The sequence below is a fragment of the Nerophis lumbriciformis genome, linkage group LG02, assembly GCF_033978685.3.
Source record: "Nerophis lumbriciformis linkage group LG02, RoL_Nlum_v2.1, whole genome shotgun sequence".
In the NCBI taxonomy this organism is placed as follows: Eukaryota; Metazoa; Chordata; class Actinopteri; order Syngnathiformes; family Syngnathidae; genus Nerophis; species Nerophis lumbriciformis.
This window is the reverse complement of record NC_084549.2, coordinates 73,472,790-73,496,266: the sequence shown is the minus strand read 5'-3', so window position 1 is coordinate 73,496,266 and position 23,477 is coordinate 73,472,790. Positions and strand designations below refer to the sequence as shown.

Below are 23,477 nucleotides of genomic sequence, written 5' to 3'. Positions count from 1 at the left end.
TTGTTCCTCCAGATGTATTCATACCTGTCTTCCTGGAAGCATTATGTGGCCTAAAAAGACATTTGTTCTCCTTTCTACTGCACAGAGGTCCTAAGAAGAACGCCATGGAGGAGTTGGATGCACCTAAGAATATGCCGGAAGGCGTGAACGCAACAGTTTGGGAGAAGTTTTGTCTTGTCCGCAAAAACAAAATAGACAGCGAGCAGAATGTAACCACTGCCTATTTATTTCTCTTCTGCACTTAAGCACTTTTCAAAATACATATATATATTTTTCTTATTTCAGATTAAAATGAAAGCGTCCCTACTGGCGGAGATGCAAGCCAGCCTGCACCAGAAGCAAGAGGAGAACCAGGCCGCCCAGCAGGACATTGAACATTTCAAGGAGCAGTTGGAAAAGTCTGTGACACTTTGTTGTTAAATATGACACACTCTATTATCCCCATTATTTTAGTAATTAATTACATTTTTTAAAGAGTAATGTCATTAGTAATTAAATGACTGTGTGTTAAAGTAACAAGTAAATATAATTAACGCACACTCTGCTCTCATGAAACGTCGCTCAACTGCATATGCCAGATATGTGAAGTTTTTTTTAAGTAAGGCATTATTTTAGTAATTAATTACATTTATTAAAGAGTATTTTTGTTAGTAATTAAATTACTGTTTGTTAAAGTGACAAGTAAATATAATTAACGCACACTCTGCTCTCATGAAACGTCGCTCAACTGCATATTTGAAGGTTTTTTTAAGTAAGGCATTATTTTAGTAATTAATTACATTTATTAAAGAGTAATTTTGTTAGTAATTAAATTACTGTTTGTTAAAGTGACAAGTAAATATAATTAACGCACACTCTGCTCTCATGAAACATCGCTCAACTGCATATACCAGATATTTGAAGTTTTTTTTAAGTAAGGCATTATTTTAGTAATTAATTACATTTATTAAAGAATCATTTCATTAGTAATTAAAGGACTGTGTGTTAAAGTAACAAGTAAATATAATTAACACACACTCTGCTCTCATGAAATGTCGCTCAACTGCATATTTAAAGGTTTTTTTAAGTAAGGCATTATTTTAGTAATTAATGACATTTATTAAAGAGTAACTCCGTTAGTAATTAAATTACGTTTGTTAAAGTGACAAGTAAATATAATTAACGCACACTCTGCTCTCATGAAACGTCGCTCAACTGGATATGCCAGATATTTGAAAGTTTTTCTAATTAAGGCATTATTTTAGTAATTAATTACATTTATTAAAGAGTAATTCCGTTAGTATTTAAATTACTGTGTGTTAAAGTAACAAGTAAATATAATTAACGCACACTCTGCTCTCATGAAACGTCGCTCAACTGCATATGCCAGATATGTGAAGTTTTTTTGAAGTAAGGCATTATTTTAGTAATTAATGACATTTATTAAAGAGTAATTCCGTTAGTAATTAAATTACTGTTTGTTAAAGTGACAAGTAAATATAATTAACACACACTCTGCTCTCATGAAACGTCGCTCAACTGCATAATTGAAGGTTTTTTTAAGTAAGGCATTATTTTAGTAATTAATTACATTTATTAAAGAGTAATTTCGTTAGTAATTAAATTACTGTTTGTTAAAGTAACAAGTAAATATAATTAACGCACACTCTGCGCTCATGAAACGTCGCTCAACTGCATATGCCAGATATGTGAAGTTTTTTTGAAGTAATGCATTATTTTAGTAATTAATTACATTTATTAAAGAGTAATTTTGTTAGTAATTAAATTACTGTTTGTTAAAGTAACAAGTAAATATAATTAACGCACACTCTGCTCTCATGAAACGTCGCTCAACTGCATATTTGAAGTTTTTTTTTAAGTAAGGCATTATTTTAGTAATTAATTACATTTATTAAAGAGTAATTCCGTTAGTAATTAAATTAAGTTTGTTAAAGTAACAAGTAAATATAATTAACGCACACTCTGCTCTCATGAAATGTCGCTCAACTGCATATTTGAAGGTTTTTTTAAGTAAGGCATTATTTTAGTAATTAATTACATTTATTAAAGAGTAATTTTGTTAGTAATTAAATTACTGTTTGTTAAAGTGACAAGTAAATATAATTAACGCGCACTCTGCTCTCATGAAACGTCGCTCAACTGCATATTTGAAGGTTTTTTTAAGTAAGGCATTATTTTAGTAATTAATGACATTTATTAAAGAGTAATTTGTTAGTAATTAAATTACTGTTTGTTAAAGTGACAAGTAAATATAATTAACGCACACTCTGCCTCCTGAAACGTCGCTCAACTGCATATGACAGATATTTGAAGTTTTTTTTAAGTAAGGCATTATTTTAGTAATTAATTACATTTATTAAAGAGTAATTTTGTTAGTAATTAAATTACTGTTTGTTAAAGTGACAAGTAAATATAATTAACGCACACTCTGCTCTCATGAAACGTCGCTCAACTGCATATGCGAGATATGTGAAGTTTTTTTGAAGTAAGGCATTATTTTAGTAATTAATGACATTTATTAAAGAGTAACTCCGTTAGTAATTAAATTACGTTTGTTAAAGTAACAAGTAAATATAATTAACGCACACTCTGCTCTCATGAAACGTCGCTCAACTGCATATTTGAAGGTTTTTTTAAGTAAGGCATTATTTTAGTAATTAATTACATTTATTAAAGAGTAATTTTGTTAGTAATTAAATTACTGTTTGTTAAAGTGACTAGTAAATATAATTAACGCACACTCTGCTCTCATGAAACGTCGCTCAACTGCATATGCCAGATATGTGAAGTTTTTTTGAAGGCATTATTTTAGTAATTAATGACATTTATTAAAGAGTAACTCCGTTAGTAATTAAATTACGTTTGTTAAAGTAACAAGTCAATATAATTAACGCACACTCTGCTCTCATGAAACGTCGCTCAACTGCATATTTGAAGGTTTTTTTAAGTAAGGCATTATTTTAGTAATTAATTACATTTATTAAAGAGTAATTTTGTTAGTAATTAAATTACTGTTTGTTAAAGTGACAAGTAAATATAATTAACGCACACTCTGCTTTCATGAAATGTCGCTCAACTGCATATTTGAAGGTTTTTTTAAGTAAGGCATTATTTTAGTAATTAATTATATTTATTAAAGAGTAATTTTGTTAGTAATTAAATTACTGTTTGTTAAAGTGACAAGTAAATGTAATTAACGCACACTCTGCTCTCAACTGCATATGCCAGATATTTTAAGTTTTTCTAAGTAAGGCATTATTTTAGTAATTAATTACATTTATTGAAGAGTAATTTCGTTAGTAATTAAATTACTGTTTGGTAAAGTAACAAGTAAATATAATTAACGCACACTCTGCTCTCATGAAACGTCGCTCAACTGCATATGCCAGATATGTGAAGTTTTTTTGAAGTAAGGCATTATTTTAGTAATTAATGACATTTATTAAAGAGTAATTCCGTTAGTAATTAAATTACTGTTTGTTAAAGTGACAAGTAAATATAATTAACACACACTCTGCTCTCATGAAACGTCGCTCAACTGCATATTTGAAGGTTTTTTTAAGTAAGGCATTATTTTAGTAATTAATTACATTTATTAAAGAGTAATTTCGTTAGTAATTAAATTACTGTTTTTGTTAAAGTAACAAGTAAATATAATTAACGCACACTCTGCGCTCATGAAACGTCGCTCAACTGCATATGCCAGATATGTGAAGTTTTTTTGAAGTAAGGCATTATTTTAGTAATTAATGACATTCATTAAAGAGTATTTTCGTTAGTAATTAAATTACTGTTTGTTAAAGTGACAAGTAAATATAATTAACGCACACTCTGCTCTCATGAAACGTCGCTCAACTGCATATTTGAAGGTTTTTTTAAGTAAGGCATTATTTTAGTAATTAATTACATTTATTAAAGAGTAATTTTGTTAGTAATTAAATTACTGTTTGTTAAAGTGATAAGTAAATATAATTAAAGCACACTCTGCTCTCATGAAACGTCGCTCAACTGCATATTTGAAGGTTTTTTTAAGTAAGGCATTATTTTAGTAATTAATTACATTTATTAAAGAGTAATTTGTTAGTTATTAAATTACTGTTTGTTAAAGTGACAAATAAATATAATTAACGCACACTCTGCCTCATGAAACGTCGCTCAACTGCATATGCCAGATATTTGAAGTTTTTTTTAAGTAAGGCATTATTTTAGTAATTAATTTCATTTATTAAAGAGTAATTTCGTTAGTAATTAAATTACTGTTTGTTAAAGTGACAAGTAAATATAATTAACGCACACTCTGCTTTCATGAAATGTCGCTCAACTGCATATTTGAAGGGTTTTTTAAGTAAGGCATTATTTTAGTAATTAATTATATTTATTAAAGAGTAATTTTGTTAGTAATTAAATTACTGTTTGTTAAAGTGACAAGTAAATGTAATTAACGCACACTCTGCTCTCAACTGCATATGCCAGATATTTTAAGTTTTTCTAAGTAAGGCATTATTTTAGTAATTAATTACATTTATTAAAGAGTAATTTCGTTAGTAATTAAATTACTGTTTGTTAAAGTAACAAGTAAATATAATTAACGCACACTCTGCTCTCATGAAACGTCGCTCAACTGCATATGCCAGATATGTGAAGTTTTTTTGAAGTAAGGCATTATTTTAGTAATTAATGACATTTATTAAAGAGTAATTCCGTTAGTAATTAAATTACGTTTGTTAAAGTAACAAGTGAATATAATTAACGCACACTCTGCTCTCATGAAACGTCGCTCAACTGCATATTTGAAGGTTTTTTTAAGTAAGGCATTATTTTAGTAATTAATTACATTTATTAAAGAGTAATTTTGTTAGTAATTAAATGACTGTGTGTTAAAGTGACAAGTAAATATAATTAACGCACACTCTGCTTTCATGAAATGTCGCTCAACTGCATATTTGAAGGGTTTTTTAAGTAAGGCATTATTTTAGTAATTAATTATATTTATTAAAGAGTAATTTTGTTAGTAATTAAATTACTGTTTGTTAAAGTGACAAGTAAATGTAATTAACGCACACTCTGCTCTCAACTGCATATGCCAGATATTTTAAGTTTTTCTAAGTAAGGCATTATTTTAGTAATTAATTACATTTATTAAAGAGTAATTTCGTTAGTAATTAAATTACTGTTTGTTAAAGTAACAAGTAAATATAATTAACGCACACTCTGCTCTCATGAAACGTCGCTCAACTGCATATGCCAGATATGTGAAGTTTTTTTGAAGTAAGGCATTATTTTAGTAATTAATGACATTTATTAAAGAGTAATTCCGTTAGTAATTAAATTACGTTTGTTAAAGTAACAAGTGAATATAATTAACGCACACTCTGCTCTCATGAAACGTCGCTCAACTGCATATTTGAAGGTTTTTTTAAGTAAGGCATTATTTTAGTAATTAATTACATTTATTAAAGAGTAATTTTGTTAGTAATTAAATGACTGTGTGTTAAAGTGACAAGTAAATATAATTAACGCACACTCTGCCTCATGAAACGTCGCTCAACTGCATATGCCAGATATTTGAAATTTTTTTAAGTAAGGCATTATTTTAGTAGTTAATTATATTTATTAAAGAGTAATTTCGTTAGTAATTAAATGACTGTGTGTTAAAGTAACAAGTAAATATAATTAACACACAATCTGCTCTCATGAAACGTCGCTCAACTGGATATGCCAGATATTTGAAAGTTTTTCTAAGTAAGGCATTATTTTAGTAATTAATTACATTTATTAAAAAGTAATTTCGTTAGTGATTAAATTACTATTTGTTAAAGTAACAAGTAAATATAATTAACGCACACTCTGCTCTCATGAATCGTCGCTCAACTGCATATGCCAGATATTTGAAGTTTTTCTAAGTAATGCATTATTTTAGTAATTAATTTATTAAAGAGTAATTTCGTTAGTAATTAAATGACTGTGTGTTAAAGTAACAAGTAAATATAATTAACGCACACTCTGCTCTCATGAAACGTCGCTCAACTGGATATGCCAGATATTTGAAAGTTTTTCTAAGTAAGGCATTATTTTAGTAATTAATTACATTTATTAAAGAGTAATTCCGTTAGTAATCAAATTACTGTTTGTTAGAGTAACAAGTAAAAATAATTAATTACATTTTTAAAGTAATTTTTCACAATCACAAAACAAAAGATTACAATGCAGTACAAACATGATCAAATAATAAAATGTTGTAATACAAAAATAGCAACAACAAAGAACCAAAAAAAAAACATAAAAATGTTCATACCAAAGATAAAAAGAGCAATATAAAAATATATGTATATATATTTTTGCAAAAATAAAACAAAGAACCAATGACCTAAAATGTACCCATTAGTGTAGCAAAGACAAAGAATAAGTGAGGAAAAAGAGACTGTTTAGGACCAGCGCCTTAATTGGTGTATCAAATATTCTTCTCTTGTTCCCGTGTTGTGTCCTTCAAGTATGTGTAAGGAGAAGCAGCACTTCCTGACGGACATCATGGTCCAGTTCCTACTGAAGCAAGGCCAGGTGGAGGTCATCAACGCCGATTTCATTCCCGACTACAGCGACTCCGTTCTTCTCCACAGGACGGTTGTGGAAGACCTCAACCAGACCATCATGGTATGTTGGCGCCACACTGGGGCTTGTACGCTATACCGGTACTAGTATAGTATCGTGTACTATACTCTGTTTTAAAAGTACCTTGCTGGTTTTAGGAGCAGAGGAGCATGTTGGGCAGCGCACACACACAGAGTACTTACAAGCAGACACAGTGTGTAGACAGAAAAGGGAGAATGGACGCATTTTGGTGTAAAAAGTCAAGATAAAGGTGAAGTTATAACACTGAAACACCCTCAGGAAGAGCTGCTTTAAGACATAGCTAGCTAGTGGCTAACGTCCATCCACAGTGTGGCATTAATAAATCATGTTCTTTGCCAATACCTCTATTACTGATAACAGTAATTCAGCTCATTTCAAAATTAGATTTACAGCCCCGAAATATTGTTATTGTTTTCATTTCGATGCCCCGCCCTTCAGCGTCTGCCTTCTTCATCTGGCTACTACCACCGGTAAAGTTACTAAACATGTCAGATTTTAGTCAGTCGAAAAGGCCTCGTTACGATTCTCGTCGTAACATTGCTGGTTTTACGAGTAGAGGGGCATGTTGGGCAGCGCGCGCGCACACACACACACACACACACACACACACACACACACAGAGTACTTACAAGCAGACACAGTGTATAGACAGAAAAGGGAGAATGGACGCATTTTGGTGTAAAAAGTAAAGATAAAGGTGAAGTTATAACACTGAAACACCCTCAGGAAGAGCTGCTTTAAGACATAGCTAGCTAGTGGCTAACGTCCATCCACAGTGTGGCATTAATAAATCATGTTCTTTGCCAATACCTCTATTACTGATAACAGTAATTCAGCCGGGATATGCTCATTTCAAAATTAGATTTACAGCCCCGAAATATTGTTATTGTTTTCATTTCGATGCCCCGCCCTTCAGCGTCTGCCTTCTTCATCTGGCTACTACCACCGGTAAAGTTACTAAACATGTCAGATTTTAGTCAGTCGAAAAGGCCTCGTTACGATTCTCGTCGTAACATTGCTGGTTTTACGAGCAGAGGGGCATGTTGGGCAGCGCACACACACACACACAGAGTACTTACAAGCAGACACAGTGTGTAGACAGAAAAGGGAGAATGGACGCATTTTGGTGTAAAAAGTCAAGATAAAGGTGAAGTTATAACACTGAAACACCCTCAGGAAGAGCGAGCTAGCAGCTAAAATCCATCCACAGTGTTTTAGCTACTTCTAAATCACTAATCCTGGCCTCTGTGGCGACAAATAAAGTACGTTTCTTACAAGTAGCATTATCACTGGAGGACGAGGAATAGCTAAACATGCTTCACTACACACCGTAGGAGGATACAATAGCTCACCAGCGTCACAATGTAAACAAATGGATCTACACCTGACATCCACTGTAATGATACCAAGTACAAGAGTGTATCTAGTCGATACTACTATGATTACATCAATATTTATTTATATTTTTATATATGTTTATATAGTCAGTAAATATGTCCCTGGACACATGAGGACTTTGAATATGACCAATGTATGATCCTGTAACTACTGTCATTTTTATTGTTTATAAACTCAGGAAAATACGTCCCTGGACTAGTGTTGTCCCGATACCAATATTTTGGTACCAGTACCAAAATTATTTTGATACTTTTTGGTACTTTCCTAATAAAGGAGACCACAAAAAATTGCATTATTGGCTTTATTTTAACAAAATAGGCGGTATAGTACCGAATATAATTAATTAGTATCGCAGTACTATACTAATACCAGTACACCGTACAACCCTACCCTGGACACATGAGGACTTTGAATATGACCAATGTATGATCCTGTAACTACTTGGTATCACATCCATACCTAAATGTGTGGTATCATCCAAAACTAATGTCAAGTATCAAAGAAGAGAAGAATAAGTGATTATTACATTTGAACAGAAGTGTAGATAGAACATGTTCAAACAGAAAATAAGCAGATATTAACAGTAAATGAACAAGTAGATTAATAATCAATTTTTTACAGTTTGTCCCTCATAATGTGTAGAAAATAATAGGTGTATAAATGACACAATATGTTACTGCATAGACTAATTAGGAGTCTTTGTTTGTTTACTTACTACTAAAAGACAAGTTGACTATTTTATTTAAGGACTAAATGACAATAATAAACATATGTTTCATCTACACTAACATTTGTTGTTACAATAAAGACGATAATGACATTTTTGTGGTCCCCTTTATTTAGAAAAGTATCGGGGTCAACCCTACGCCACACAAGTCTCAATATTTTTTAATTAACGCTGAATGTTGTCGTTTGGCGTGATCAGAACCTGGGCGAGCAGAAGCTAGCCATGCTGATGCAGACCAAAGACTTCCGTAAGGGCATCATCCAGGTGGAGTGGGACAACACCATGAGGAGGATGCAGATCGAGGACCTCAAAAACAAAGAAAGGGACATACAGAAACTGCGACTCACAGAGGACCACAAAGAGGTGCGTGGTGGAAGACAAATGTTGCTTTTAGGCCCAATAATAATAACAATAATAATAATAACATGGTTGTAGACACATTTTGCCACACACCTCTTACAGCACATCCCTGCTATTAGTTGGCAAAGCAAACGCAACATTGAACCCAGCAAGACCCGGTCTTACTCGCTATTATTAACTTGTAGCTCAGAGGTGTCAAAGTGGTTTTCACTGAGGGCCACATGGCAGTTATGTTTGGCCCCAGTGGGCCACTTCTAACAGTCAATACTATTATTACACCATTTTTTAGTAGATTTTTTTAAACTAAAAGGTAAAAAAAATATGGTAAGTTGCAATAATTTCACCTCAAAATGTAGTGTATATTACTGTAAATGGAAAAACTGTACTGCTGTTTTTATGGTAAAAAAAATACAATAAAAAAGTCAGTTCACTTGCCAGAATTGTACGGGATTTTTTTTTTTTTACTGTAAATTAAAGTTAAAAAAAATACAGTACAATTTTGGCACCTGAGCTGTCCGTTTGTTTTATTACACAATTTTGTATGCCTTTTATTAGTAGATTATTTTAAAAGCTAAAATGTAAAAAAAAAAATATGCTAAGTTGCAATAATTTCACCTCAAAATGTAGTGTATATTACTGTAAATGGAAAAACTGTACTGCTGTTTTTATGGTAAAAAAATAAAATAAAAAAGTCAGTTCACTTGCCAGAATTTTACTGTATTTTTTTTTTTTTACTGTAAATTAAAGTAAAAAAAATACAGTACAATTTTGGCACCTGAGCTGTCAGTTTGTTTTATTACACAATTTTGTATGCTTTTTATTAGTAGATTTTTTAAAAGCTAAAATGTTAAAAAAAAATATGGTTGCAATAATTTCACTTCAAAATGTAGTGTATATTACTGTAAATGGAAAAACTGTACTGCTGTTTTTATGGTAAAAAAAAAAATCAAATAAAAAAGTCAGTTCAGTTGCCAAGATTTTACTGTAAAATTATTTTTTTTTTTTACTGTAAATTAAAGTAAAAAAAAATACAGTACAATTTTGGCACCTGAGCTGTCAGTTTGTTTGTTTTATTACGCAATTTTGTATGCTTTTAATTAGTAGATTTTTTAAAAGCTAAAATGTAAAAAAAAAATATGGTTGCAATAATTTCACCTCAAAATGTAGTGTATATTACTGTAAATGGAAAAATTGTACTGCTGTTTTTATGGTTAAAAAAAGACAGCTCAGTTGCCAGAATTTTACTGTAAAATTATTATTTTTTTTACTGTAAATTAAAGTTAAAAAAATACAGTACAATTTTGGCACCTGAGCTGTCAGTTTGTTTTATTACACAATTTTGTATGCCTTTTATTAGTAGATTTTTTAAAAGCTACAATGTAAAAAAAATATATGCTAAGTTGCAATAATTTCACCTCAAAATGTAGTGTATATTACTGTAAATGGAAAAACTGTACTGCTGTTTTTATGGTAAAAAAAAAAAAAAAAAAAAAAAAAAAGGCAGCTCAGTTGCCAGAATTTTACTGTAAAATTGACTTTTTTTTTTTAACTGTAAATAAAAATTAAAAGATTTTACAGTACAATTTTGGCACCCGAGCTGTCAGTTTGTTTGTTTTATTACACAATTTTGTATGCCTTTTATTAGTAGATTTTTTAAAAGCTAAAATGTTTTAAAAAATATGGTAAGTTGCAATAATTTCACCTCAAAATGTAGTGTATATTACTGTAAATGGAAAAATTGTACTGCTGTTTTTAAGGTAAAAAAAAAATTTAGTAAAAAAAAAAGGCAGCTCGGTTGCCAGAATTTTACTGTAAATATATATATATTAAAAAAAATTACAGTACAATTTTGGCACCTGAGCTGTCAGTTTGTTTTAATACACAATTTTGTATGCCTTTTATTAGTAGATTTTTTAAAAGCTAAAATGTAAAAAAAATATGGTAAGTTGCAATAATTTCACCTCAAAATGTAGTGTATATTACTGTAAATGGAAAAACTGTACTGCTGTTTTTATGGTAAAAAAATAAAATAAAAAAGTCAGTTCACTTGCCAGAATTTTACTGTATTTTTTTTTTTTACTGTAAATTAAAGTAAAAAAAATACAGTACAATTTTGGCACCTGAGCTGTCAGTTTGTTTTATTACACAATTTTGTATGCTTTTTATTAGTAGATTTTTTAAAAGCTAAAATGTTAAAAAAAAATATGGTTGCAATAATTTCACCTCAAAATGTAGTGTATATTACTGTAAACGGAAAAACTGTACTGCTGTTTTTATGGTAAAAAAAAAATCAAATAAAAAAAGTCAGTTCAGTTGCCAAAATTTTACTGTAAAATTATTTTTTTTTACTGTAAATTAAAGTTAAAAAAAATACAGTACAATTTTGGCACCTGCGCTGTCAGTTTGTTTGTTTTATTACGCAATTTTGTATGCCTTTAATTAGTAGATTTTTTAAAAGCTAAAATGTAAAAAAAAAAATATGGTTGCAATAATTTCACCTCAAAATGTAGTGTATATTACTGTAAATGGAAAAACTGTACTGCTGTTTTTATGGTAAAAAAAAAAAAAAAAAAAAAAAAAGGCAGCTCAGTTGCCAGAATTTTACTGTAAAATTTACTTTTTTTTTTTTTTACTGTAAATAAAAATTTTAAAAATGTACAGTACAATTTTGGCACCTGAGCTGTCAGTTTGTTTGTTTTATTACACAATTTTGTATGCCTTTTATTAGTAGATTTTTTAAAAGCTAAAATGTTTTAAAAAATATGGTAAGTTGCAATAATTTCACCTCAAAATGTAGTGTATATTACTGTAAATGGAAAAATTGTACTGCTGTTTTTAAGGTAAAAAAAAAATTTAGTAAAAAAAAAAGGCAGCTCGGTTGCCAGAATTTTACTGTAAATATATATATTAAAAAAAATTACAGTGCAATTTTGGCACCTGAGCTGTCAGTTTGTTTGTTTTATTACACAATTTTGTATGCCTTTTATTAGTAGATTTTTTAAAAGCTAAAATGTTTTAAAAAATATGGTAAGTTGCAATAATTTCACCTCAAAATGTAGTGTATATTACTGTAAATGGAAAAATTGTACTGCTGTTTTTAAGGTAAAAAAACAATTTAGTAAAAAAAAAAGGCAGCTCGGTTGCCAGAATTTTACTGTAAATATATATATTAAAAAAAATTACAGTGCAATTTTGGCACCTGAGCTGTCAGTTTGTTTGTTTTATTACACAATTTTGTATGCCTTTTATTAGTAGATTTTTTAAAAGCTAAAATGTAAAAAAATATGGTAAGTTGCAATAATTTCACCTCAAAATGTAGTGTATATTTCTGTGAATGGAAAAACTGTACTGCTGTTTTTATGGTTAAAAAAAAGGCAGCTCAGTTGCCAGAATTTAACTGTAAAATGTACATTTGTTTTTTTTACTGTAAATAAAAAAATTTAAAAACGTACAGTACAATTTTGGCACCTGAGCTGTCAGTTTATTTGTTTTATTACACAATTTTGTATGCCTTTAATTAGTAGATTTTTTAAAAGCTAAAATGTAAAAAAAAAAATATGGTTGCAATAATTTCACCTCAAAATGTAGTGTATATTACTGTAAATGGAAAAACTGTACTGCTGTTTTTATGGTAAAAAAAATCAAATAAAAAAGTCGGTTCAGTTGCCAAAATTTTACTGTAAAATTATTATTTTTTTTACTGTAAATTAAAGTAAAAAAAATACAGTACAATTTTGGCACCTGAGCTGTCAGTTTGTTTGTTTTATTACACAATTGGTTTTGCCTTTTATTAGTAGATTTTTTAAAAGCTTAAATGTAAAAAAATATGGTAAGTTGCAATAATTTCACCTCAAAATGTAGTGTATATTACTGTAAATGGAAAAACTGTACTGCTGTTTTTATTGTAAAAAAAATCTAATAAAAAAGTCAGTTCAGTTGCCAAAATTTTACTGTAAAATTATTTTTTTTACTGTAAATTAAAGTAAAAAAAATACAGTACAATTTTGGCATCTGAGCTGTCAGTTTGTTTTATTACACAATTTTGTATGCCTTTTATTAGTAGATTTTTTAAAAGCTAAAATGTTAAAAAAAAATATGGTAAGTTGCAACAATTTCACCTCAAAATGTGGTGTATATTACTGTAAATGGAAAAATTGTACTGCTGTTTTTATGGTTAAAAAAAAAAAAAAAAAAAAAAAAAACGCAGCTCAGTTGCCAGAATTTTACTGTAAAAATACCATTTTTTTTTTTTACTGTAAATAAATTTTTTTTAAATGTACAGTACAATTTTGGCACCTGAGCTGTCAGTTTGTTTTATTACATAATTTTGTATGCCTTTTATTAGTAGATTTTTTAAAAGCTAAAATGTTAAAAAAAGATATGGTAAGTTGCAATAATTTCACCTCAAAATGTGGTGTATATTACTGTAAATAGAAAAATTGTACTGCTTTTTTTATGGTAAAAAAAATAAAAAAATAAAAAAGGCAGCTCAGTTGCCAGAATTTTACTGTAAAATGTAATTATTATTTTTTTACTGGAAATAAAAATTAAAAAAATTTACAGTACAATTTTGGCACCTGAGCTGTCCGTTTGTTTTATTACACAATTTTGTATGCCTTTTATTAGTAGATTATTTTAAAAGCTAAAATGTAAAAAAAAAAATATGCTAAGTTGCAATAATTTCATCTCAAAATGTAGTGTATATTACTGTAAATGGAAAAATTGTACTGCTGTTTTTATGGTAAAAAAATAAAATAAAAAAGTCAGTTCACTTGCCAGAATTTTACTGTATTTTTTTTTTTTACTGTAAATTAAAGTAAAAAAAAAACAGTACAATTTTGGCACCTGAGCTGTCAGTTTGTTTTATTACACAATTTTGTATGCCTTTTATTAGTAGATTTTTTAAAAGCTAAAATGTTAAAAAAAAATATGGTAAGTTGCAACAATTTCACCTCAAAATGTAGTGTATATTACTGTAAATGGAAAAATTGTACTGCTGTTTTTATGGTTAAAAAAAAAAAAAAAAAGGCAGCTTAGTTGCCAGAATTTTACTGTAAAATTTACATTAGTTTTTTTTTTTACTGTAAATAAAAATGTAAAAAATTTACAGTGCAATTTTGGCACCTGAGCTGTCAGTTTGTTTGTTTTATTACACCATTTTTTATGCCTTTTATTAGTAGATTTTTTTAAAAGCTGAAATGTAAAAAAATATATGCTAAGTTGCAATAATTTCACCTCAAAATGTAGTGTATATTACTGTAAATGGAAAAATTGTACTGCTGTTTTTATGGTAAAAAAAAATAAAAATAAAAAAAAGGCAGCTTGGTTGCCAGAATTTTACTGTAAATATATATATATATTAAAAAAAATTACAGTACAATTTTGGCACCTGAGCTGTCAGTTTGTTTGTTTTATTACACAATTGTTTATGCCTTTTATTAGTAGATTTTTTACAAGCTAAAATGTAAAAAAATATGGTAAGTTGCAATAATTTCACCTCAAAATGTAGTGTATATTACTGTAAATGGAAAAACTGTACTGCTGTTTTTATGGTTAAAAGAAAAGGCAGCTCAGTTGCCAGAATTTAACTGTAAAATGTACATTTGTTTTTTTTACTGTAAATAAAATTTTTTTAAAGCGTACAGTACAATTTTGGCACCTGAGCTGTCAGTTTGTTTGTTTTATTACACACTTTTGTATGCCTTTAATTAGTAGATTTTTTAAAAGCTAAAATGTAAAAAAAAATATGGTTGCAATAATTTCACCTCAAAATGTAGTGTATATTACTGTAAATGGAAAAACTGTACTGCTGTTTTTATGGTAAAAAAAATCAAATAAAAAAGTCAGTTCAGTTGCCAAAATTTTACTGTAAAATTATTTATTTTTTTACTGTAAATTAAAGTAAAAAAAATACAGTACAATTTTGGCACCTGAGCTGTCAGTTTGTTTTATTACACAATTTTGTATGCCTTTTATTAGTAGATTTTTTAAAAGCTAAAATGTAAAAAAATATATGCTAAGTTGCAATAATTTCACCTCAAAATGTAGTGTATATTACTGTAAATGGAAAAACTGTACTGCTGTTTTTATGGTAAAAAATAATAAAAAAAAAGGCAGCTCGGTTGCCAGAATTTTACTGTAAATATATATATATATTAAAAAAAATGACAGTACAATTTTGGCACCTGTGCTGTCAGTTTGTTTGTTTTATTACACAATTGTTTTTGCCTTTTATTAGTAGATTTTTTAAAAGCTAAAATGTAAGAAAAAATGCTAAGTTGCAATAATTTCACCTCAAAATGTAGTGTATATTTCTGTGAATGGAAAAACTGTACTGCTGTTTTTATGGTTAAAAAAAAAAGGCAGCTCAGTTGCCAGAAAATGTACATTTGTTTTTTTTACTGTAAATAAAAATTTTTTAAAGCGTACAGTACAATTTTGGCACCTGAGCTGTCAGTTTGTTTGTTTTATTACACAATTTTTTTGTATGCCTTTTATTAGTAGATTTTTTAAAAGCTAAAATGTAAAAAAAAATATGGTTGCAATAATTTCACCTCAAAATGTAGTGTATATTACTGTAAATGGAAAAACTGTACTGCTGTTTTTATGGTAAAAAAAAATCAAATAAAAAAGTCAGTTCAGTTGCCAAAATTTTACTGTAATATTATTTTTTTTTTTACTGTAAATTAAAGTAAAAAAAAATACAGTACAATTTTGGCACCTGAGCTGTCAGTTTGTTTTATTACACAATTTTGTATGCCTTTTATTAGTATATTTTTAAAAGCTAAAATGTTAAAAAAAAATATGGTAAGTTGCAATAATTTCACCTCAAAATGTGGTGTATATTACTGTAAATGGAAAAACTGTACTGCTGTTTTTATGGTAAAAAAAAAAATAAAATTAAAAAAAATAAATAAAGGCAGCTCAGTTGCCAGAATTTTACTGTAAAATTTACTTCTTTTTTTTTTTTTTACTGTAAATACAAATTTAAAAAATGTACAGTACAATTTTGGCACCTGAGCTGTCAGTTTGTTTTATTACACAATTTTGTATGCCTTTTATTAGTAGATTTTTTAAAAGCTAAAATGTTAAAAAAATATATGGTAAGTTGCAATAAGTTCACCTCAAAATGTGGTGTATATTACTGTAAATGGAAAAACTTTACTGCTGTTTTTAAGGTAAAACAAAAATTAAATAAAAAAAGGCAGCTCGGTTGCCAGAATTTTACTGTAAATATATATATTAAAAAAAATTACAGTACAATTTTGGCACCTGAGCTGTCAGTTTGTTTGTTTTATTACACAATTGTTTTTGCCTTTTATTAGTAGATTTTTTAAAAGCTTAAATGTAAAAAAATATGGTAAGTTGCAATAATTTCACCTCAAAATGTAGTGTATATTTCTGTGAATGGAAAAACTGTACTGCTGTTTTTATGGTTAAAAAAAAAGGCAGCTCAGTTGCCAGAATTTAACTGTAAAATATACATTTGTTTTTTTTACTGTAAATAAAAAAAATTAAAAACATACAGTACAATTTTGGCACCTGAGCTGTCAGTTTGTTTGTTTTATTACACAATTTTGTATGCCTTTTATTAGTAGATTTTTTAAAAGCTAAAATGTAAAAAAAAAATATGGTTGCAATAATTTCACCTCAAAATGTAGTGTATATTACTGTAAATGGAAAAACTGTACTGCTGTTTTTATGGTAAAAAAAATCAAATAAAAAAGTCAGTTCAGTTGCCAAAATTTTACTGTAAAATTATTTTTTTTTTTACTGTAAATTAAAGTTTAAAAAAAATACAGTACAATTTTGGCACCTGAGCTGTCAGTTTGTTTTATTACACAATTTTGTATGCCTTTTATTAGTAGATTTTTTAAAAGCTACAATGTAAAAAAAATATATGCTAAGTTGCAATAATTTCTCCTCAAAATGTAGTGTATATTACTGTAAATGGAAAAACTGTACTGCTGTTTTTATGGTAAAAAAAAAAAAAAAAAAAAAAAAAGGCAGCTCAGTTGCCAGAATTTTACTGTAAAATTGACTTCTTTTTTTTTAACTGTAAATAAAAATTAAAAGATTTTACAGTACAATTTTGGCACCTGAGCTGTCAGTTTGTTTGTTTTATTACACAATTTTGTATGCCTTTTATTAGTAGATTTTTTAAAAGCTAAAATGTTTTAAAAAATATGGTAAGTTGCAATAATTTCACCTCAAAATGTAGTGTATATTACTGTAAATGGAAAAATTGTACTGCTGTTTTTAAGGTAAAAAAAAAATTTAGTAAAAAAAAAAGGCAGCTCGGTTGCCAGAATTTTACTGTAAATATATATATATTAAAAAAAATTACAGTACAATTTTGGCACCTGAGCTGTCAGTTTGTTTTAATACACAATTTTGTATGCCTTTTATTAGTAGATTTTTTAAAAGCTAAAATGTAAAAAAAATATGGTAAGTTGCAATAATTTCACCTCAAAATGTAGTGTATATTACTGTAAATGGAAAAACTGTACTGCTGTTTTTATGGTAAAAAAATAAAATAAAAAAGTCAGTTCACTTGCCAGAATTTTACTGTATTTTTTTTTTTTACTGTAAATTAAAGTAAAAAAAATACAGTACAATTTTGGCACCTGAGCTGTCAGTTTGTTTTATTACACAATTTTGTATGCTTTTTATTAGTAGATTTTTTAAAAGCTAAAATGTTAAAAAAAAATATGGTTGCAATAATTTCACCTCAAAATGTAGTGTATATTACTGTAAACGGAAAAACTGTACTGCTGTTTTTATGGTAAAAAAAAAATCAAATAAAAAAGTCAGTTCAGTTGCCAAAATTTTACTGTAAAATTATTATTTTTTTACTGTAAATTAAAGTTAAAAAAAATACAGTACAATTTTGGCACCTGCGCTGTCAGTTTGTTTGTTTTATTACGCAATTTTGTATGCCTTTAATTAGTAGATTTTTTAAAAGCTAAAATGTAAAAAAAAAAATATGGTTGCAATAATTTCACCTCAAAATGTAGTGTATATTACTGTAAATGGAAAAACTGTACTGCTGTTTTTATGGTAAAAAAAAAAAAAGGCAGCTCAGTTGCCAGAATTTTACTGTAAAATTTACATTAGTTTTTTTTTTTACTGTAAATAAAAATGTAAAAGATTTACAGTACAATTTTGGCACCTGAGCTGTCAGTTTGTTTGTTTTATTACACCATTTTTTATGCCTTTTATTAGTAGATTTTTTTAAAAGCTGAAATGTAAAAAAATATATGCTAAGTTGCAATAATTTCATCTCAAAATGTGGTGTATATTACTGTAAATGGAAAAATTGTACTGCTGTTTTTATGGTAAAAAAAAAAAAAAAAAAAAAAAAGGCAGCTCGGTTGCCGGAATTTTACTGTAAATATATATATATATTTAAAAAAATTACAGTACAATTTTGGCACCTGAGCTGTCAGTTTGTTTGTTTTATTACACAATTGTTTTTGCCTTTTATTAGTAGATTTTTTAAAAGCTAAAATGTAAGAAAATATGGTAAGTTGCAATAATTTCACCTCAAAATGTAGTGTATATTTCTGTGAATAGAAAAACTGTACTGCTGTTTTTATGGTTAAAAAAAAAAAAAAAAAAAAAAAAAAAGGCAGCTCGGTTGCCAGAATTTTACTGTAAAATCGACGTTGGTTTTTTAACTGTAAATAAAAAAATTCAAATTTTACAGTAAGATTTTGGCACCTGAGCTGCCAGTTGTTTTAATTTATTACACAATATTTTATGCATTTCATTAGTAGATTTTTTTAACTAAGATGTAAAAAAAAATATGCTAAGTTGCAATAATTTCACCTTTTTTGTTTATTTTTGGTTTAAGCATTAGACACCTTTTTACCTGCACCCTGCCTCCCGCTGTTTCCGACATCTACAAAACAATTAACTACCTGCTGCCACCTACTGATATGGAAGAGTATTACACGGTTACTCTAGACAGCACCGACACTCAACAACAACACATCATTTGCAGACTAGAATTACTGCTTTGCAAAAATATAACCCAAATAGGTGAAATTAGCACACACCAGACTGTATCTCACGCGGCACAGTGGTTGAAAAGCACTGATGTAGACCACAAAGAAGTCTTTTGCATTTAGAACAAAAAATGATAATATAACTTCTTTAATGCGCCTTATAATCCGGTGCGCCTTATATATGAAAAAAGATTGAAAATAGACCATTCATCAACAGTGCGCCCTATAATCCCATGCGCCCTATGGTCCGGAAAATACGTTACTTTAACCTCTTAAGGCCCAAGCTGTTTGTTTACTATTTGGTCTTATTGGACCCTAATTAGAATAAAAACTAAGAATCATCTTTTGATATGATGTACTTAGTCCATAAGTACACAAACGTGTACTTCATGTTTAGTGACATGCGTATTCTTATTTTTTTCAAAATTCCATTGTATGTTATACTCTTCTGACACCACCAGATGGCAGTATAAGTGTCCACATAAGTGGCCACAAGACCCCAATTCAGCAGTGTACACAATTTTGGAAATAAGAGCTAAAAGGTGCTGTCCACGCATGTGGCCACTAAGCATTTAATGTGCCTTATAATCCGATGCGTCTTATGTATGAAAAAAAGATCGAAAATAGACCATTAATCAGCAGTGCGCCCTATGGTCCGGAAAATACGTTACTTTAACCTCTTAAGGCCCAAGCTGTTTGTTTACTATTTGGGTTTATTGGACCCTAATTAGAATAAAATCTAACAATCATCTTTTGATATGATGTACTTAGTCCATAAGTACACAAACGTGTACTTCATGTTTAGTGACATGCGTATTCTTATTTTTTTCCCAAATTCCATTGTATGTTATACTCTTCTGACACCACCAGATGGCAGTACAAGTGTCCACATAAGTGGCCATAAGACCCCAATTCAGTAGTGGACACAATTTTGGAACTAAGAGCTAAAAGTTGCTGTCCACGCATGTGGCCACTAAGCATTTAATGTGCCTTATAATCCGATGCGTCTTATGTATGAAAAAAAGATCGAAAATAGACCATTCATCAGCAGTGCGCCCTATGGTCCGGAAAATACGTTACTTTAACCTCTTAAGGCCCAAGCTGTTTGTTTACTATTTGGGTTTATTGGACCCTAATTAGAATAAAATCTAACAATCATCTTTTGAGATGATGTACTTAGTCCATAAGTACACAAACGTGTACTTCATGTTTAGTGACATGCGTATTCTTATTTTTTTCTAAATTCCATTGTATGTTATACTCTTCTGACACCACCAGATGGCAGTACAAGTGTCCACATAAGTGGCCATAAGACCCCAATTCAGTAGTGGACACAATTTTGGAACTAAGAGCTAAAAGTTGCTGTCCACGCATGTGGCCACTAAGCATTTAATGCGCCTTATAATCCGATGCGTCTTATGTATGAAAAAAAGATCGAAAATAGACCATTCATCAGCAGTGCGCCCTATGGTCCGGAAAATACGTTACTTTAACCTCTTAAGGCCCAAGCTGTTTGTTTACTATTTGGGTTTATTGGACCCTAATTAGAATAAAATCTAACAATCATCTTTTGAGATGATGTACTTAGTCCATAAGTACACAAATGTGTACTTCATGTTTAGTGACATGCGTATTCTTATTTTTTTTTCCAAATTCCATTGTATGTTATACTCTTCTGACACCACCAGATGGCAGTACAAGTGTCCACATAAGTGGCCACAAGACCCCAATTCAGCAGTGTACACAATTTTGGAACTAAGAGCTAAAAGTTGCTGTCCACGCATGTGGCCACTAAGCATTTAATGTGCCTTATAATCCGATGCGTCTTATGTATGAAAAAAAGATCGAAAATAGACCATTCATCAGCAGTGCGCCCTATGGTCCGGAAAATACGTTACTTTAACCTCTTAAGGCCCAAGCTGTTTGTCATCTTTTGATATGATGTACTTAGTCCATAAGTACACAAACGTGTACTTCATGTTTAGTGACATGCGTATTCTTATTTTTTTTTCCAAATTCCATTGTATGTTATACTCTTCTGACACCACCAGATGGCAGTACAAGTGTCCACATAAGTGGCCATAAGACCCCAATTCAGTAGTGTACACAATTTTGGAACTAAGAGCTAAAAGGTGCTGTCCACGCATGTGGCCACTAAGCATTTAATGTGCCTTATAATCCGATGCGCCTTATGTATGAAAAAATATCGAAAATAGACCATTCATCAGCAGTGCGCCCTATGGTCCGGAAAATACGTTACTTTAACCTCTTAAGGCCCAAGCTGTTTGTTTACTATTTGGGTTTATTGGACCCTAATTAGAATAAAATCTAACAATCATCTTTTGATATGATGTACTTAGTCCATAAGTACACAAATGTGTACTTCATGTTTAGTGACATGCGTATTCTTATTTTTTTCCAAATTCCGTTGTATGTTATACTCTTCTGACACCACCAGATGGCAGTACAAGTGTCCACATAAGTGGCCATAAGACCCCAATTCAGTAGTGTACACAATTTTGGAACTAAGAGCTAAAAGGTGCTGTCCACGCATGTGGCCACTAAGCATTTAATGCGCCTTATAATCCGATGCGCCTTATGTATGAAAAATTATCGAAAATAGACCATTCATCAGCAGTGCGCCCTATGGTCCGGAAAATACGTTACTTTAACCTCTTAAGGCCCAAGCTGTTTGTTTACTATTTGGGTTTATTGGACCCTAATTAGAATAAAATCTAACAATCATCTTTTGATATGATGTACTTAGTCCATAAGTACACAAACGTGTACTTCATGTTTAGTGACATGCGTATTCTTATTTTTTTTCCAAATTCCATTGTATGTTATACTCTTCTGACACCACCAGATGGCAGTACAAGTGTCCACATAAGTGGCCATAAGACCCTAATTCAGTAGTGGACACAATTTTGGAACTAAGAGCTAAAAGTTGCTGTCCACGCATGTGGCCACTAAGCATTTAATGTGCCTTATAATCCGATGCGTCTTATGTATGAAAAAAAGATCGAAAATAGACCATTCATCAGCAGTGCGCCCTATGGTCCGGAAAATACGTTACTTTAACCTCTTAAGGCCCAAGCTGTTTGTTTACTATTTGGGTTTATTGGACCCTAATTAGAATAAAATCTAACAATCATCTTTTGATATGATGTACTTAGTCCATAAGTACACAAATGTGTACTTCATGTTTAGTGACATGCGTATTCTTATTTTTACACTCTTTTTTTTTTTCTCTCCAAAATTCCATTGTATGTTATACTCTTCTGACACCACCAGATGGCAGTATAAGTGTCCACGTAAGTGGCCACAAGACCCCAATTCAGCAGTGTACACAATTTTGGAGAGCTAAAAGGTGCTGTCCACGCATGTGGCCACTAAGCATTTAATGCGCCTTATAATCCGATGCGTCTTATGTATGAAAAAAAGATCGAAAATAGACCATTCATCAGCAGTGCGCCCTATGGTCCGGAAAATACGTTACTTTAACCTCTTAAGGCCCAAGCTGTTTGTTTACTATTTGGGTTTATTGGACCCTAATTAGAATAAAATCTAACAATCATCTTTTGATATGATGTACTTAGTCCATAAGTACACAAACGTGTACTTCATGTTTAGTGACATGCGTATTCTTATTTTTTTTCCAAATTCCATTGTATGTTATACTCTTCTGACACCACCAGATGGCAGTACAAGTGTCCACATAAGTGGCCATAAGACCCCAATTCAGTAGTGTACACAATTTTGGAACTAAGAGCTAAAAGTTGCTGTCCACGCATGTGGCCACTAAGCATTTAATGTGCCTTACAATCCGATGCGCCTTATGTATGAAAAAATATCGAAAATAGACCATTCATCAGCAGTGCGCCCTATGGTCCGGAAAATACGTTACTTTAACCTCTTAAGGCCCAAGCTGTTTGTTTACTATTTGGGTTTATTGGACCCTATTTAGAATAAAATCTAACAATCATCTTTTGATATGATGTACTTAGTCCATAAGTACACAAACGTGTACTTCATGTTTAGTGACATGCGTATTCTTATTTTTTTTCCAAATTCCATTGTATGTTATACTCTTCTGACACCACCAGATGGCAGTATAAGTGTCCACATAAGTGGCCACAAGACCCCAATTCAGCAGTGTACACAATTTTGGAAATAAGAGCTAAAAGTTGCTGTCCACGCATGTGGCCACTAAGCATTTAATGTGCCTTATAATCCGATGCGTCTTATGTATGAAAAAAAGATCGAAAATAGACCATTAATCAGCAGTGCGCCCTATGGTCCGGAAAATACGTTGCTTTAACCTCTTAAGGCCCAAGCTGTTTGTTTACTAT

General features: G+C 30.1%; 1 protein-coding gene across 1 annotated transcript in view; it reads left to right on the top strand.

Annotated features, from left to right (window-relative positions):
* The window catches only part of cfap43 (cilia and flagella associated protein 43), an 80,923-nt gene that overhangs the window by 37,580 nt on the left and 19,866 nt on the right, over positions 1-23,477 (top strand). Inside the window, exons 16-19 of the mRNA XM_061968316.1 lie at positions 86-209; positions 286-398; positions 6,492-6,651; positions 8,954-9,118. Of these exons, the coding sequence (XP_061824300.1) occupies positions 86-209; positions 286-398; positions 6,492-6,651; positions 8,954-9,118 (562 nt within the window). The remainder of the gene's footprint in view (positions 1-85; positions 210-285; positions 399-6,491; positions 6,652-8,953; positions 9,119-23,477) is intronic.